Here is a 14,651-nt window from a genome sequence, read left to right on the forward strand (position 1 = left end):
AAAAAAAAAAAAAAAACAAATAAAAAGAACTCTGAATATGAAAACAGTAAGATAAAGAATAGTACAGGACAGATAAACCACCTGCAATGTCCTCTTGTTCAAAATGTCACAGGAAGACAGAGCAAGTGGCATATATTATCTGACAATTCTTAGAGGAAAAATAATGACAATATAACCACATGAAATAATAATGAAAGAGGGACAACACCAAAATTAATTTAAAATATTAAACTGGCAGACTAGTCAAACACAAAAAGTATTCCCAGAAAAAAAATTTAGATGAATTTAATGTAGTTCTATGTTACAAGATGTCTACTAAGGACTCAGCTTTTTAGAAGCAAACAGTTCTAGACCTTTATCAATCTGAGAACTAACTTTAGTCTTTGAGGTCATGGCCTCCCACAAAGCAGCCTGCCACAAATGATTACTCACTGACGAGGCATAAAGAAGGCCTAAGAAGTAAGCCAAGAGGCCCAGGCTCTGTGGCTTGAGGCAGACAAGAGTCATGCCATCCTAGCTTGAAGCTCCTCAAGAATTCAGTGTCTAACTAGGTATGGCTTCACGTCAACGTTCCCTCTGCCATCAGTAGTCTCCCTGCTCAATGCTCCCAAAGACAATCCTAAGGGTATTCTCCAATAAATTTCCAGCATACAAATTTCTATCTCAGAGGCCAACAAAACCCTATCTAAGACAGTAGGGTTTTTTCCATGCCATTTTTATTGATCCAACAAACAGCATTCCTATTCTCCCTTAGTTGATCCCTATTTTCCTTAGTTATCAATGTGTTTATATTTAGCACACATACCCATCAGGTGTTTTGCCAAGGCCACCCCCTTGAAATACCACTGTCTCTCCAGAAACTTCATGTTTGACTCTAAAACAAATCAGTAAGAATATAAATTAGTTTCAAATTCTCCATACCAACAATAAACAATTAGATACAATCCATGTACAAACTGGTAAAACCTGTGTCTAGTATATAAGAAGATATAAAACTATTCTTTCCTACCAGACTGCAAATTTTCTAAAATCAAATATAAGCAAAAAATTTCAGATTAAATAAACAGATTAATTTCAGCCAATGTGTCACACATTAAAAACTAGCCTTCCCTTAAGGAGGTAACAGGAAGCAGAAAGCAATTACAAAACCAATCTCTCTCCGTGTACCCATCCACATCAGACTACAGATGACATTCAAGTTTCTTCATATCACACCTTAACTTTTTTTAGCCAAAAAAGGTATTGAAATGGTTTCTAATCCAATGCTTTAACTGTCGTGGGAGCATTCAAGTTTGAAATTTTCTGAAGTAAACAGTATATACTGGATAATTAGACTGTTTGCAATCAATGATATTCAATGCTGTAATAAGTAGAAGGTGGAATTATCCTTCTTCCATATCATATTCCCAATATCCTAAGTAGTCATAGCTGAAATTTTAAATTCACTATACCTTTTGCCAGTCATAAGTGTTTCTACAAGTGTAGACACCAACTCTTGTTGATCTTGTTCATTGCCCAGCTCATAAACCAACCCAAGTCCCTTTGAGGCAACATCTTGGCTGAGTTCTACAAAAAAGGTAGACAAAATTATACTAGTCTAAAAGAAATTTGTCTCCTGGCCAATCAAGTAATTCTCTTTACTCTAAAATTCTACAAAAGTAAAGATATAAAAAGTAGAAGCACTCTTATTTTCCCAAATCAAGTCAGTGGATAAGACACTATCAATTAATAAAGATGAGAATCATGACCAAAAACTAATAAAATGCCAATGAACTACAGTGTCCCTATAAAAAACCACAGTATCAGAATATCAACATATATTGTTTATATTAGAGATAAAATATTCTCCAAGGATTTTAAGACACCCATATCCAGTTTTAGAAAAATAGAGGCAATACTAGTCCTTGTGTTTTAAATACAATGTTTTAAAGCAATTATTTAAATTTCTAATATATTCACTTTCTCCTGGCTTTAATCAAAGAGGAAAAGTAATTCAAAGTAGAAAAATTTTAACACTAATGTTAAGGCCTCAGCTCCATTTAAAAAATGTAGTCGTAGAAGAAGTTCTAATTTATGTATAAGAAAAAATGTCTATTTCCTGTATTTTAGAACTTTAGTGGAAAGATGGTACTGTGGTATTTAATGTTGGCTTCTGCCTTAGTACAATTACCTTTAACACTAAAAAAAAATAATAATTTTTTAATTTTATTACAGTTCTGTGGTAGAGACAGAGCTGTACTATATATAACTCAGGATGGTCTAGAATTCATGATACTTCTGCCTTTTACCTCCCACATGCTGTGATTAAAACATGTGGCTAATTTTGTTTTAGTCACATGGCTCAGAAGTTTTTGTGTTATAATTCATTCACTCACACTTTTAAAATTTAAAATACAAGTAAACTGAAGGTGGCAAATCAAATATTTACTGACAACTTACCATCATTTTCTGATAGAACTGAAACAAATGCACTCTGAATTTCTTTTAGATGGGACTGAAAGAAAAGAAAAGGCATTAGAGCACTGAAACCCTACCTCTTCAGGAAAACAAGAATCTCACTGGCAAGGTACATTGTAGGCCAGAGGCTTAGGATCAAGGCAGTCATGACCTTCCCATGTAATCAACTCTACAGGTAACCATACTACCTGAAGTTGTACCACACACAGGTTGCCTAAGCATTCAATCTAACCACTGTTCCAATATGAGCCTGCCTATTCTTAGCACTTCTGACTTTACATCTTGACATTTACATCATTTTCTTGACAGGATTAATGAAATCATCATCCTTCAGTGCCTCACATGGTAATTATTTCAAAACTTCTGCTACTTTTTAATGATTCCAACCTTCATACACTTTCTCCCTGCTTTTAATTCATAAATACTTTGGGATCCTTACAGAGTTCATCACATATCTGATGAATATTATAAAACTCACCTTCACTTCTATGTGGGTACTTAGTTTTCTTACAAGAGAAAGGAGCCAGATGCAGGCTGCTTGCCTCACATGTGGGTTGGGGCTGATAATATGTTTATTTAAAATAGCATCTAAAACCCATGGGACAACATCGTTCACTTTGGCAGCTGAGGAATAAGCAAAGAAAGATTATAATTAAAATACCCAAGTATAATTTTCTTAAAAAATTATATTTACATCAACAATCACACAATAACCCAAAGTTAAAATCGAAATCACTAAGAATGTCCAGAAGATAACATAAACTAGATTTACTTCATGGTTTCACAATCCCAACAAATGCTGACTTTCTTAATAAGTATTCAAATAGAAGCTTCAGAGAACTAGTTTGGCTTCCACCAATCACAGTCATCCTACATATACTACTAGGAAAACTCTCCCTATTTCTTTAAAGTCTCTCTATAATAGACAACAAAATAGGAGATGAAGATGATGCTACAGTATAAATGTTAACTGTAATACTAGGTACAACAGTTATTTTCACTATGGATATAATTCACAATAGTAGTACCATTACCATGAAAATAGTCTTATTCAATTTTCCCAACAAATATAAATACTTTCTGATTTTTCTTTTAGTTTTAAAGAGTAAAAACAAAAATCCTGGTTTGATACTAAAATATATTTCAATTCTAAATTTAAAACGATTGGAAAAAAATATTTAAATCTGTATTTTGGTTATTTTTGTTTTGCTCTGTTGTTTTTTCTCAATTGTTAACATTAGGCTTACTCACATTTTTTGTGTACATGTACACATATCTGCATATACATGAGAGCCCAAGCCACAGCACACATGTGGAGGTCAGAGGTCAGGTTTACAAAAGTTGCTTCAACACCATGGGGGTCCAGGGATAGAACTCAGGCCATCAAGCTTGGCAGCACTTGCTGAGTGGTCTCACTAGACCTTGTTTTATTTTTTTCTTTTGTTGTTGTTGGTTTTTGTTTTGTTTTGTTTTGCTTTGTTTTTGAGATATGGTTTCACCGTGTATCCCAGACTGGTTCTGATCTTATTACATATCCCACATGCTCTCCAACTTGCAAACCTTCTGCCTTAGTTTTCCAAGTGCCAGGATTACAAGCATACATCATCTTAGTTTGAAATCTTAGTATCTGTTACCACATGCTCAAGAACCACATACATGTTCTCTCATATGACACAGTAACTAAAGTCTGTTGTACTTCCAGGACTAGCAGAGGACAGAGAAGGCTCATTATGTAGTAAGGAATTAGATACAAGAGGCTGAGAAAATTCTCATTTTCATGTTCAATCTTTCCTTCTTTTTTTTTTTTTTCCTTCCTCCCTGCCCCCCAAAAGGATCTCATTACATAGCTCTGGCTGGAACTTGCTACAATGACTAGGCAGGCTTTGAATTCGCACAGATCCCCCTGCCTCTGCTTCCTGAATGCTAGGATTAAAGGCATGCACCACATGCCCCACTATATTCAATCTTTTTTAATTCTTCTTGGCAGACCAAATTAGTAAGGAACATACCAATATTTGGGAAAAATATTACTTTTGCTCCTAGTAGAGAAGAAAGCCACTCTGCAACTGTAAATCAATTAGATAAGTATTTGTTACCAGCAGGAGGTATATATTCCTCTTCAGTCACCAGCCAGGCATCTCGGGCAGCCACAGAGTTAGTTCCTATTGCAGCACTGGTAATGGCTTCACCAATAGTGAACTGAAGTTCAATCTGCTTAGCCTACAATGAAGGAAAGACAAATGTCCATTTCTATAAAAGAGCTGCTTGACACCCTACCTCTCAGCAGGCTTTATTTTCATTCTTTTGCCACACTGAAGCTAACTCAGAGATTCAAAAGAGGGTGGAGAAAAGGACTGGAGAACTAAGGAGGACTTGAAGATTACTTCTCACCTTCAGAAGGTGGCTTCTCACCCTCACCACACAATTGCTATGTGGTGTTTAATTTTTGGAACCATGATATGTTTACATAAGAGCTTGGCATAATTCAAAGGTAAAGCCTCAGAAACATCAATGCATATTCTCTAGCTCAGTCTCTCACATGTCCTATCTAAATTTCTCTGGGCCTCAACAACTTCACTGGTTAAAGGAGCATAATATCATTATTCACCTCATCAGCCCATAAATATTAAATGTTAATTTAGACAACACTTTCACTATAATTGCACATTGAATAATGGCTATATTTTTATAAAAACTCTTCATGCTCTTCCATGGTATCTACAAGTTACTCTGAAAAGGTCCTGAAAAAAAGTAGAGAGATAAAGCAAATATAAAATGCTAAAACATAGTAAACCTACATCAAAGGGTATACAGAAAGAAGTTCTCTGCATTATTCTTAAAACATCACTGAAAATTTGACATTGTTTCAAAGGCCAAACATTAAAAATTCTGTGTAGTTATATACTCAAATGTTTATATTTTAATTCAGAAATTCTGATGCTGTTTTACAAACAGGAATTATTGTCCTAACATGGAAGTAGATCTGCCTTGGTACCCTCTGGTATTTTTCTGTTTACTGTGAAACACGTTAGTATAAGAAAAATAAGGATGCGATAAAGAATGGGACACACATATGGGACATAATCACAGTGACTACACAGAACAGAAGGTTAGACCACTGTAGTTCTTAATTTAGGGTTTCAATCTTAATGGAACATCTCCTGCTTCTTAATCATAGGTTTCTTAATCTAGAAAAATAGGGCTGAAGGCTTTAGTTCTCATAATCTCTGGTCAAAAGCTTCTCTGGGGACCTTAAGAGCTGAGAAAAGATATTTTAACAATCTTTATCGGGGCGGTGGTGGAGCTCGCCTTTAATCCCAGCACTTGGGAGGCAGAGGCAGGCGGATTTCTGAGTTTGAGGCCAGCCTGGTCTACAGAGTGAGTTCCAGGACAGCCAGGGCTACAGAGAGAAACCCTGTCTCAGGGGAAAAAAAAGAAAAAGAAAAAAGGGAAAAAAGAATCTTTATCAGGAAGCTGGGCAGTGGTGGCATATGCCTTTGATCCCAGCACTTATAAGGCAGAGGCAGACAGATTTCTGAGTTTGAGGCCAGCCTGGTTTCCAAGACAGCCAGGATTAAACAGAGAAACCCTGTCTCAAAAAACCAGAAAAAAAAATCTTTATCAAGAATTTAATAATTGTTTACCTACTTGTTAATTACATGTTCTCTATTTTTGATACCATAATTAATATACACACATATATATAAAATCAAAACCTTATAGCTATATTTAGGAATTATAAAAATACCTAAGCTTGCTATGTACTGAGGGAACTGAAAATTAGTAATTAAATAAAGCAAGTTCATGGAGGAGTCACCATTTTGTTATTCTATTTTTGTATTCATTTGAATTTTTCCGTAATGAAGCTTAAATCTGGGGTTGGCTTTGTTTAGCAATTGTCTAGCATATTTTGTATAGCTGTTTTGTATTCATCCTTATCCTTTAATCTTTCCATATTGCTTCCATGGTTTTGGTATTTCAGTATTTCTGCATTTCTAAACTTTTAATAAAACAATGACATCAAAATCATTTTAAGAATCCAACAATGGCCTGAGCAGTGGTGGCACACGCCTTTAATCCCAGCACTTAGGAGGCAAAGGCAGGCAGATTTCTGAGTTTGAGGCCAGCCTGTGGTCTACAGAGTGAGTTCCAGGACAGCCAAGGGCTATACAGAGAAATCCTGTCACGAAAAAACAAAAAACAAACAAACAAAAAAAAAAGAATCCAACAATGAGAGCAAGAGAGACGGGTTAGCAGTTAAAAGTACTGGCTGCTCTTCCAGAGGACCAGTGTTCAATTCCCAGCACCCACATGCCAGCTCACAACTGTCTGTATCTCCAGCTCCAAGAGAACTGACACCCTCACACAGACATACAGGTAGGCAAACCACCAATGCACATCCATTCATTCATTAAATAAATAAATAAATAATAAAAAATCTAACAGCTTTCATTAACTTAAATGCAACTGGCATTAATTCCTTAAATGGAATTGGCATTATTAAAAAAAGATGAAAAGGCAAATGTAAGCTTCTTACTCCCAGGCTCAAGTATTTGAATGTTTGGTCCCCAGTTGGTGGAACTGTTTGAGAAGGATTAAGAAGCATGGCCTTGTTGGAGGAAGTGTCACTGGGAATGAGCTTTGGAGCTAGGCCATTCCAAGATAGCTTTCTCTAACTCGGAGCTTACGGATTTGGACATGAGCTCTCACCTACTGCTCCAGTGCCATGCCTGCCTGCCTGCCTGCCGCCATTGATAGTCATGAATTCATACTCTGAACTGTAAGCCACAAATAAACTTTCTTCTGCAAGTTACACTGGCTGTGGTGTTTTGTCACAGCAATTGAAAAGTAACTAAGACATCAGGCATCTCGTGATGATGACATTAGTATAACTCTTTGAAAACATTATACGAGAATGGGGAAGCAGCTCAATAGAGGAGTGTATGCTTAGTATGGGCAAGGCCCTGGATTCACTCTCCAACAGAGGGGAAACAAAAGAATCTAAGCTTGAACTTCAATACCAGTTCACTTACTTAGTTATCTCAATCCTTACATCTTTTATCCTCATCTAACGTTTATCTCCTTTTTCATCCTTCAAGGCTCAGCAGTAACTTCCCCTCCAAGCAGATAATACCAGAATTCTTGGACACAATCACACACTCCTTTAGTATTCTCCTGCATTCTATGCAAATATATATATTCCTATTCACTTACTTCTACCAATATTTATGAGAATCTACCTTTGCAATCCCACTTGTATAATAATGAGCAAAGAAAACCCTGCCTTCCATATATGGTTAGAAGGTGTGATGATGCCTTAACAAAAAGGTTTCCAAGTATTATTCAGAATCACAGTTTAAATGTCAAGGAGCATAACAACAATTTGAAAAAGCAGTATAAGGTTTTCAGAAGGTCAGAGCAAAGAGGCTGGCATACAAAATAATGAGAAAATGTGAAGGATCACCTCTAATGTGGGTAGAGGGAAGATTAGGTCATGCTAAGACACATTACAATTTACTAAGTAGAGTTCTTTTCCAACATTAGGCATCAGCAACTCAAGAGCAACTAAAGTACCAGCCCCCACTCTCCACATATGGCTAACTGGTTTCTTCTATTTATACCTCACCATGGTTCATTCAAAAACAATGAGAGTCTTTCCCAGACATACAATTTATAGAGCTATGTCTAACACAGTAACAAGCCTAAAGCTAAAATTCAAAATTAAATATTTGATAAAGAAACAAATGTTTAATTTTTTAAAACAATCTCATATGGGCTGGAAAGATGGTTCAGTGCTTAAGAGTACTGATTATTCCTCCAGAGGACCCAGGTTCAGTCCCCAGCACCAACATGGTAACTAATGACCATTGAAAGACCCCCGTAGGGAGACCCCCACTCAAGTCTCGGGAGAACGTGAACCCAAGGAATCACGAGAGACCATCTTGATGTAAACACATGAGGCAGTTTAATATCGGAGCTCCGGATCGACTTGTATCTCACACAGGAGACAGAGGAACTGACCATGAGGCTCAGGGGTTAGGGGTTTATATAGGAAAAAGGTCTGGGGGAACAAAGGAATCAGTGTGGCTACACATGATTGGCTAGTTCAAATATCAACTATATTACATGCAGAACAGAGTGGAAAATTCCTAAGGTTGGTGTTAATCTGAGTCAACAGAGCATCCGACCTTAAACCATATCTAAGAGGACCAGATGGCCCACTACTCAGTGTCTGCCCAGACATGTCCTTGCATGTTTTCTTCCTATCTTTACAGTTTATTTCTTTTTGACCTGCTAGTTCTCTGGATGTCTAACAGCCTGCTTGCTTCTGCCCAGGCTTATTTGGACATGCTCAGCCTTGGTCCACTGTGTTTTTCTCAAACCTGCAATTTTTTCATTAGCCAGCACAAGTCTCAAATTTAACTCTTTCACCATCTGTAATTATAGTTTCAAGGGATCCAATGCCTACTTTTGGCCTCTGGGCACTGCATACAAGGGATAACACAGACACATAAAATAAATTAAAAACCTCCAAATAGCAAAATTCTAAAATCTGATATAAGCAAAACAACTGAAAATGTATTTTATTTGAATAATTTAAAATATAAATACCTCCACAGAATCCATCAGACCTTGCAAAAGGAGTTTCTGGTGGGGAAAAACCCCATCTCCAACAGGAAAATAGCCCAATGTTTGGACTGCTCGTTCTTTCATCTGGAAGAGCACAGATTCTTTTTTTAATTTTAAACAAATAGCAGCTTTATTTCAAAACAGTACTCCCAAGATGACAGGAAGAGGCAATCTGCCTCATATACTGATGCCTAGGTTCTTACAAAAGCACCCAATTTTACAAGACTATATTCTACAAGACATTAAAAACAACAGAAAATTGAGCCCATTAAGGGCCCATACCTACAAAAATTAAAAAAGAAAGCCTTAGGCTTATCATTTAAACTATCAAGGTTACAAATGGTTTACAACCCCAGAGGACCCAGGAACCAATTATCTCTACTACCTAGTAGCCTTTAGGCAAGTTATATCAACTCTCTGAAACTCTGTGTTATCTCACAGAGAAATGATAACTATGCCTATTTCACTATCTTTTTAAAGTCTTAATATTAATACATGAGAAACTTAATAGCATACTCCATGGGCACACTGTAGTATTCATCAATGACTGATGATGATTGGTTAATGATAGTTAAAAAGAAAACTACATAGTGTAACTGTTTTGGTTTTAAGTAACAGCTAAACCAAGAACAAAATTACAATTTTTTTTTTAACTTATAGTAAACTGGTATTTTTCTACTCATTATCTTCTTTAACATCAGGTACTTTAATTATAAAGAATGTCCTAAAGTCTATGAAAACAATTATCTCAACTTAAAAAACTACAAATGTTTTTTTTTTCCTCAGATCATTCTGCTTCAAAAGAAACTGGCTGTAAGAAAAATAAAATTTAGAACTGCCCTAAAATTTATACAAATCGTGAAACTGGTTATTTTATTATCCAGCTTTTGTATGACAAAAATGGTTCTTCAATGAATTTTTAATTTTACTGAAAGCCTAACTTTTAAGGAGTTAAATTAGAATAACTAGGTCAAAAGATAACATACAAAATAGTGTATACACATCTCCCCGATTCAATAGCAAATGCAAAGTTTATCAAAAATTTCATATTTATCATTTTTTAACACATTAGTAAAACCTTACTCTAGCTGCAGTGTGCATGGATACAGAAAGATGACTATACTCATAATAACTTGGCTTTGTTCGTTTATACAACTATGAATAGAAACACAGAATTCTAGAAGGGAAAGAAATAAAAAGGCTTGCCTTATTTGTTTCTTTACTGGAAGGGATTCTATTGAGTAAGCTTTCTACCAGGTGCAGTTTGGTAAATCCAGGCCCTTCGCTGGGGATCGGAAGAGGGCCATTTCTGCCAATTTCACCCAGGGCTGTACAGGCGGCGATTGCCAACAGAGGTGATGGGCTGTCTAAAAATGAACCTGTAAGCAGATTTAGATACAAGAGAGTGACATACTAATTATTCTTATGATTTAAACCAATTAGTCATGTATTAATTTTTTTAAGGCAGCAACAGAATATCAAGGTCTATAATGTTTTCTGGTTAAGCACTTGTTGACATTTATACAATAAAAAGACACCATAAAGGCAGTAATAAGGCTAAGTGTCCTTGAATGTTAGTTTTTTCTCCATAAGTGGCACCAGAATATAAAAACATATTAAACACACACACACACACACACACACACACATTTTCATTTTTACTAAAACCAGAAATTATTTTATGGAAAAGCTTGTGCCTTTAAAGTGCTACAATAAGAAACAAAAATATCATATTAAAATTTTAAAATAACTCAAAACCTGATGCAGCCAAGCAAACCAGTTCACACACTGACCTATTGTTTCTGTAGCACTCCGAATGATCTCCTCTTGCTCAGGCAAGAGGTCAGCATCTGTCTCCAGGTCGCGGGTGTCATGCTGCTCTGCCATCCTCACTCTCTTCTTAGCCAAGTACCTTCCCACGGTGAATCCCAAGGCAAGCAAGGATCCGTGTTGGACCTCTGGGCTCTGAATTTAATAATGTGACAGCACTGTTTCTTTTTCACACATGAAAAGATACACTGAAATAGCTTGTTAGGATAATGTCCCTAATAAACCTAAGGCTAAAAAAGAAAATGATTACTCTGGCCTCTGATGGAAGCCAATGAATCAAAATTAGGCAATAGCATTTTATAACAAGCATATCTAATATAGAATGCTGGGAAATTAAGCTGAATCTTTACTGATGCCCAGAATTAGATACCTTAATTTCATACAACCTCCAGCTATGGAACAGGGACTTTTAAAATAAGCTTCTACAGTCCTTACACTTTATTTAATTTTTATTTTACGAGTGTTTACCTGAAGGTATAGTTCTGTATTGTGCTCATGCAATGCCTCCAGAACCAGAAGTCGTCTTCTACTCCCTGGAATTGGGAGTATGATTTCTAGCACCCTAGCTCCATGAGGGTGCTAGAAATTGAACCCAGGTTCTCTCAAAGAGCAGCCAGTATCTATAACCATTAAGCATCACTTCAACCCATGATACTTTCTTCTTGTTTATATCACTATATAGCTAATTATCATAAGGTTCAAGGATAATTCCTCTTCTCTATACTGCCAACAAAATACAATGAACAGTCCTTTTCCTAATTGCTAAAATCTTCAAATACAAGTAGGCACTATACTAATAAAGTTTGCCTTTTTTGTACTGTGATTAAATGGTAACAGAGATGGGGGCAGGGAGAGCTAATAACAAAATGCCAGACAGTCCTAGGGATTCCCAACTAATTACCTACCACAATGTGTATAGTACCTAAAAATAGTACTTTTCAGACAAATCAAAATCTGCTAAATAAAATGACTACATCAGCACATGTATATCAATTATTACTCATAAAGGCAAAGAATTTGTAAGTTTACTTTGCAAATAGAAAACTAAAAACTAGTACAAATACTTTGTAAAGCCCTATGCCCTCCTGAAAAAGACTGGGGCCAAGCTATAGTGGAACATGCTAAGGCACTATGATCTAAGGCAGAATGATCTCAAGCCTCGGGCAGCTTCAGTTACACAGTAGCCTAACAAAATCAGGTAAACCCATTCTTACAAGGTAAATTTCCTAATCCAGGAAGATGATCCTATGAGATTCACCTATTTTCAGAACTGAAAGAAAAACAGGGTATAAAAACAAAATGTCAAAATTTCATTATATTTTTTTCACTGTCTAACAAGGCTCAAAGGAGAAACTGATCCTTTCTAGCAAAGCAGTTCCTAAGTTCTTGCCATAACAGTACTTAGCTCTGACGTGTGATAAAGCTATTGAAATAAAAAAAGAAACCTTGCCTAAGAACAGTGCCTAAACACCAGATACAGGTTCCTGTGTTCTGTTAAAATACAAAGTTATTTAAATAACAAAGAAGAGTGAAGATAAACTGATTACATACATGATTGTCTTTTGTGGCCTTTATCAGCTGTTCTATCATTGACTTTAACTCATTTCCGGAAACTGTGGACACAACCACTGAATAAAACAAAGCTGCCAATTCACGCATTTCTTCTTTACTGCTACTCATCAGACTCTGAGCAATAGAGAAAAGAAATAGATATACAATGCATAACCATCTTCCTGTTAACATATGACACTTAAAATTCTAAAAGCAAATGACATACTTTAACACTCAATCTATTGGTATCCATTAAAAAAATGCAAACATATATATATATATGTATATATATATATATTGTTTTTTTAAAAGACTGCAAGGCTTCAATGGACAGTTACAATACAAAGGTCATACATACGGTCTTGGTTAAACTAAATGTTTACAGGAAACAAAACTAATAAATATGAGAAAGAGGCTGGCACTGGGATGGTAACAGGGATAGGAGGAAGATAAAAGAGAATAAGGGAGAAAACTATCAGAAAGTATTATGTATGTGTATGAAATTATGAAAGAACAAGCTTAATATATCTGAACTGGATCTAACCTGAAATCCATCTACCTACAATCTAGCCTCCACACCAGAAAGTACTATGAAAGCTACAAAGGGAGGGGAACAATTAACAGTCCTACTAAGCTGTGACACCTATTAATCACAACACTGACCAGCATGACAAGGGATCTATAAAGGTGCAGTAGCAGCACTCCCCATACCCATGAGCTTCTAACTGGACTCAAGACCCGTTCAACAGGAGGGAAATCATTCCTGGTATCAGAAACCTAGCCAACTACCTAGGACTATTGAGGTCATAGATTTTAGAAGAGAATCTACTATCACTACTTACACCAGGATAATTCTTAACTATACTCTAAATCTTGTCCCTATACCCAGAGATAAGTATAGCTATCATGTCTCATCAAAAAAGCTTCTCTCTATAACAAATGGGGGCCACTGTAGAAAACCATAACTGAACACAATACAAATAAAACATCAATGGACTGGGGGGGAGCCGAGCATGAATGGATACATCTGCAGCACAGTTCTTGTCTCTTTAACTCACATAATAGCAAACAACAGGGTTGATTGGTAGGTGTGTTCTAAGAGCCAGAATACCAAGACTGCCTCTTTTCAAACTGACTGAACAAACAAGACCCAAACAGTGACAATATCAATAGAGACACTACCACACCAAGAGGGAAATCTTCCCAGGTCCTACCCCTAGACAACAAACTACAGGGAGTCCAATGAGTACTGAGGGAGAATTAGCCACTCCCAGGGATGAGCTCCCTGACTGGTTATCCAATACAAAGTGGTCAGTCCTGATATCACATACACATAACAAACATCAAATTGTATAAATATGTATGTGTACATATATATATATATATATATATATGAAATAATAATAAAAGAAAAAGAGGGTATCAATTTGAAAGGTAGAGAGGAACGAACATAGGAAGGGCTACAAGAAGAAAAAAAGAAGGGGGAATGATAATTATATTTTAATTAAAAGTAAATGAAAAAAATTTATGAGATGAAATTATATATAAAAACCTTAGTAGCATTTTCATAAAGAGATACAAAACTTTAAAACAGATAAAATAAATACAGTTGATTTCAAATATACATCAGCAAACTTTTATCTAGTCACTGCTGAGACTAGATAAAAGCCACTGCAGTTCATAAAAGCAGGCACAGATAATACACGGCTGTGCTCCAACAAAATGAGAACTACAGTTTGTATGTCATGAAATAATGCCTTTTGTTATCTTTTTTTCAACTATAGTTATAGATCAGAGGGAAACACCTATTTACCACATGCAAAGTCCTGTTTTCAAAATTCAGCATAAAATTTTTTTAATAAAGTGAAAAGTATTATTATCTTGTAGACCATAAAACCCAGGAATCAAACCGTATTTTTTATTCATAGGTCACAGCATAACAAGCCCTAGAATCAAACTCATAGTCTAGTTTCTCCTCATATCATACAAAACTTTTACCTTCTACCAAGAGATCAGAACTCACAAGATTAGTTTAAATTAAAGAATATTCACAAGGTTCTGTGCCCCAGTGTAGGGGAATGCCAGAGCCTGTAAGCAGGAGAGGGTGGGGTGGCGAGCAGGGGGAGGGGAGAGGGAACAGGAGTGTGTTCTTGTTGTTATTTTTTGGGTTTTTTTTTTTTTTT

The 14,651-nt window shown here is 36.0% G+C and overlaps 1 protein-coding gene across 5 annotated transcripts in view; it reads right to left on the bottom strand.

Moving 5' to 3' along the window:
* The window catches only part of Ecpas (Ecm29 proteasome adaptor and scaffold), a 116,648-nt gene that overhangs the window by 28,088 nt on the left and 73,909 nt on the right, over positions 1-14,651 (bottom strand). For all 5 annotated transcript variants that reach the window (XM_031377520.1, XM_031377521.1, XM_031377519.1 and 2 more), the window contains 9 exons: positions 12,469-12,603; positions 10,881-11,052; positions 10,294-10,466; positions 9,070-9,171; positions 4,554-4,677; positions 2,936-3,081; positions 2,440-2,494; positions 1,452-1,566; positions 806-874 (listed from right to left, as the gene is read on the bottom strand). In XM_031377520.1, the coding sequence (XP_031233380.1) occupies positions 806-874; positions 1,452-1,566; positions 2,440-2,494; positions 2,936-3,081; positions 4,554-4,677; positions 9,070-9,171; positions 10,294-10,466; positions 10,881-11,052; positions 12,469-12,603 (1,091 nt within the window). The remainder of the gene's footprint in view (positions 1-805; positions 875-1,451; positions 1,567-2,439; positions 2,495-2,935; positions 3,082-4,553; positions 4,678-9,069; positions 9,172-10,293; positions 10,467-10,880; positions 11,053-12,468; positions 12,604-14,651) is intronic.

This window comes from Mastomys coucha, unplaced genomic scaffold (genome assembly GCF_008632895.1).
Source record: "Mastomys coucha isolate ucsf_1 unplaced genomic scaffold, UCSF_Mcou_1 pScaffold18, whole genome shotgun sequence".
Taxonomy (NCBI): domain Eukaryota; kingdom Metazoa; phylum Chordata; class Mammalia; order Rodentia; family Muridae; genus Mastomys; species Mastomys coucha.